Source organism: Arachis hypogaea, chromosome 7, assembly GCF_003086295.3.
Source record: "Arachis hypogaea cultivar Tifrunner chromosome 7, arahy.Tifrunner.gnm2.J5K5, whole genome shotgun sequence".
Classification (NCBI taxonomy): domain Eukaryota; kingdom Viridiplantae; phylum Streptophyta; class Magnoliopsida; order Fabales; family Fabaceae; genus Arachis; species Arachis hypogaea.
The window spans coordinates 9,134,629-9,138,699 of NC_092042.1; the positions used below are offsets into that span (position 1 = coordinate 9,134,629).

At 31.7% G+C, this 4,071-nt stretch overlaps 1 protein-coding gene across 1 annotated transcript; it reads right to left on the reverse strand.

The window, feature by feature from the left end:
* Positions 1 to 750: 750 nt before the first annotated feature.
* LOC112702367 (gibberellin 2-beta-dioxygenase 1) lies at positions 751 to 3,173 on the reverse strand. The gene is made up of 2 exons (XM_025753364.2): positions 2,139 to 3,173; positions 751 to 1,507 (listed from the first exon to the last, which is right to left on the reverse strand). The coding sequence occupies exons 1-2, from the start codon at positions 2,979 to 2,981 to the stop codon at positions 1,223 to 1,225; spliced, it is 1,128 nt and encodes a 375-aa protein (XP_025609149.1). The 5' UTR covers positions 2,982 to 3,173; the 3' UTR covers positions 751 to 1,222.
* Between the last annotated feature and the right edge of the window lie 898 nt (positions 3,174 to 4,071).

The window sequence follows — 4,071 nt, forward strand, 5'->3', positions numbered from 1 at the left end:
AATTTCGGAAAACACCCCCCCCCCCTTCTCTTTTCTTTCCTCTTTCTCATGTTTTCATTTCTTCTTATCTTTTGTATTTTGTTAACCTACAAGAGATGAGTTTTATGGTGCTTTTTACTATAGTGTCTAAATTGTCTAACTTTTTTTTAAAAGTAAAAAATAAAATATTTAAAACAAAAAATATAATATTTAAAATTTATTAAATATTATCTATTTGCCTTTTTTTAGTAAGTTAGACACAATATCAAAGACACCATAGCATTCACCATTACAAGATTAGTGCTTATAATCAATTGCTTCAAAATTTCTTATTTCTCGTGTTTTACAACCATGGTCTCAAACCTTTTTTTTTCTTTGTATTCCATCCATTTAAAAATATTTGAAGAACAGTAATATGAATTATTCTCTGAATTTTTATCCTTGTCTTCAAATTAAAAAATGCTACAACAAATATTCAATAAAGATATCATACTTGAACCAACTTGGGTTGGTCATTTAATCTAGTGACCGACTCACTAGTCTACTTAAACAAAGGTTGGAAGTTCGAATCTCGTCTTAAGCATGCATACAATAACTTATTGACTAGCGACAAACTCTCAAATAGCTCATATCTGCAAATAGCATTTTTGAAAAGGAAAAAAAAAAAAAACAAAAGATATTATAGGCTACCCAAGATTGGCATAGCTTGACAAAGTAGTAGTAAGATTTACTCATTTTCTACTTGAAAATAAAGTTCAAGCACCAATAAGATCCTAAAACACTTCAAAATCAATCCAATAAATAAATAAATGGAACATATACATCTCATCACAACAAGTCCTCTCATTTCTGTTTTCTTTTTCCTTCACCATCCAACCAAAATTCAAAGCAAATAAAAAAAAAAGTAAAAACCCTCATACCTCACACAAGCACACAAATTGCTTTAAAAATAAATAAATAAAAAAACCACCTATTTTAGGACTTGAACCAAAAAAATCATAATATAAGATGGGAAAAGACAACTCCAACTTATAGCTAGTTTTTGGTATCTGGCCTGAAATAGAAATGTTGGAGATAGCGAGACATTGTTACCTAATTATTGGTTTTTCATATTTATTTTAAGGGGTTTATTATTGTTGTTATTGCTACTGTAATTAAGTTTGGCTTTATGCGATCAGCCAAATATATTTTAATTAGTCTCTAATATCTCAATTTCAGGACAGTAACCAAAATCCAGCTTAATTTAATTAAGACGGTACCTATCTAGTGGGTCTTTGAAAAGGAGGCGTTCATGGTAGACTCTCCAAGCATAGTCCTCAAAGTCAAAAGAGTGAAACACACGCTCACGTTCTTCATCGCTTTCTTCCTTTTGGTCTTCGTTGCCAAGAAAAAGAAGAGGAGCCACAGTGGTCTCTGTAGGAAGCGTTATGAGCAATGACATTGTGATGCAACGTGACTCATTTGCTTCCCCCATTGTTGTGCCCATTGCTCTTCCTCTCACTTTCTTCAACTTCCCATTGCTCCACACCTAAATCATGTTACATAACATTCAAAACATTAAGCTTAATTAGACTATATTATTATGTTATATACTCATCCCTTCCTAATCATTCCAACCAAATACTTATCACAAAATCATTAATTATAGTTAAACCAAGTATATACACTCATTTTCATCGTGTGACCCAGCTACTAAACTAGAGGATTGAGACACATAAATTGATAACCATATATTTAATTGGTGACTATCTTCATTTGGAAATGATATTACCAATAGTTAATTAAATGATTCAGTAAATTTGATAAAGTTTTCAAAGCTATATTCAATTCAATTAACACATATTTAAGGGGCAAAAGAAAAAGAACAATTGGCAAGTCGATAAAGACTTTTTTTTTTTTTTGGTTGAGTCGATAAAGACTTAAAAATTAAAATGGTCAACACGATTACGTGACCATGTAACCTTTTCCTCCTAAACCAAGCCACTAACCAAACAGAAAATAAAATAGAAAAATTCAAAAGAAAAGCAACAACTTCACAACAGTGTTTTTGTAAAATAAACACAACAATTAAAAGAGCTCTGTTTTATTTTATGTGATACTTGACTTATAATTAAATCACCAGCATCAACACCTAAAAAGAAGGGGAAAGAATATAAAACCTGAGCAATATCTCCAAGAGTGACTAGGATGGAGTCCACGTGCGGCACCACGTGCACCCAACCCGAATCCGAGCGCAATGAATACTTCTTCTCTCGGCTGATCTGGTACTGCAAGGCCACCACATACGGGTAAAACCCGCCCGAATATTCGGGTCTATTTCCAGGCCGATCTTCTGAAATCCATAATATAGAACACCACCGGGTCGGGTCATTCCCGATCGGGTTTTCTAGGCCCAAACCTTTCATTAACTCGTCGACGATCTTCAGGCCCAGTTTTTCAAGAGAGAGTGAGAACTCGCGGAGAGATGACAGAATCAACTGGGTTGATGACTCGGTGGAGCAGGACGAGTCAAGACGGAATGACTCGCCGAGTCCGAGTCCGAGTTCATCGTCGTTTTCGTCTTCGTCTGCTTCTTCGCGTTCGTATCCGAGTGGCCAGTTCTTGGGGAAGGAAGATTCCTTCTGGTCCTGAGGGAGGTCGAAGAGAGCGAGCGATTCCGACTCGGCTGAGTTGGCGAGTTCGGAGGGGACTGAGTGATCGGTGAGTTGCACGAAGCCGAGTTGGGAGAAGGAGGAAAGGATGTCCGTGCTGTTGTCAGAGAGGGATATGGAGGGAGGACACGTGGCGGCGGCGGAGGAGGATGAGGTGGTAGCGGAACGGCGGTTAGTGGGGAGAGAGAGGTTTGGTGGGAGGCGGTGGAGGAGGCGGGAAAGGGCGTCGGCGGCGTCGGAAGTAGAAAGGAGGGAGGTTTGGTTAGCCGAGGGAGTTGGTGGTGGTGCTGTGGTGGCTCCTCCGTGGAGGTTGGGGAAGAGGTGGTGGTGCTTGTGAGCTGAAGAGGCCATAACGTGAGAAAGAGAAAACACAAAAAAGTGCGTGAAATGTGCGACACTGAATAGATTGGCGTGCTTCTTCAATCTTGGGTTCGTAGTTTCGTATATACGAATGAATGATTAAATGTATTTTGTATACCATATATATTCATATTGGTAGAACTTTTTCCAAAATTTTTTGGTTTATCATATCCTAATTCAGCCGCCTAAAGATTAAATATCAAAATTATTTGTATTTTTTAAATATCAAAATAAAAATGTGTAATATAATTTTGAGTAATTATTTAAATTAGTTCGTAAAAATTTTAAAATTAGACATTTTAGTCTGTACTTCGACAGATAAATTAGTCTCCAATTCATTTTCTCACAAAATAATTATCCAGATTAGTCTCTAAAAATTTTTAAAATGTATATTTTAATCTCCAAAAAAATTAATGTACAAATTAATTTCCAATATTTCTCTATATTAGACATAACAGTCCTTCATCCAAAAATAAAATAAAATTATTATTATTATTATTATTAATTGTATAATAATATTATATTATATTTTTTGGACAAAATAATGATAAATTTATTTATTAGATTCTTTTATATATATATATATATATATATATATATATATATATATATATATATATACTCAATAATAATAATAATACTAATAATAATAATAATAATAATAATAATAATAAAATTATTAGAGATTATTTTATAATAAATTTAAAATTAAAATTATTTGATATTTTTGTATTTAATATAATTAAAAATGTGTTATATAAAAAAATATATTTGTATTAAAAATTATGTATTAAAAGAAAATATTTTAATTTAGATTTATATTAATTTTTTAAAATAGTACATCTTTTGATTATATTAAATACAAAAATATTAAATAATTTTAATTTTGAATTTCATGTAAAATAATTTTTAATAATTTTATTTTTTATTATTATTGTTATTATTATTATTATTATTGATTGACTATATATATATATACATATATATATATATCTAATAAATAAATTTATCATTATTTTTATCTAAAAAATACAAAAAATTATGGTACAATATTATTATGTAATTAATAATAATAATAATA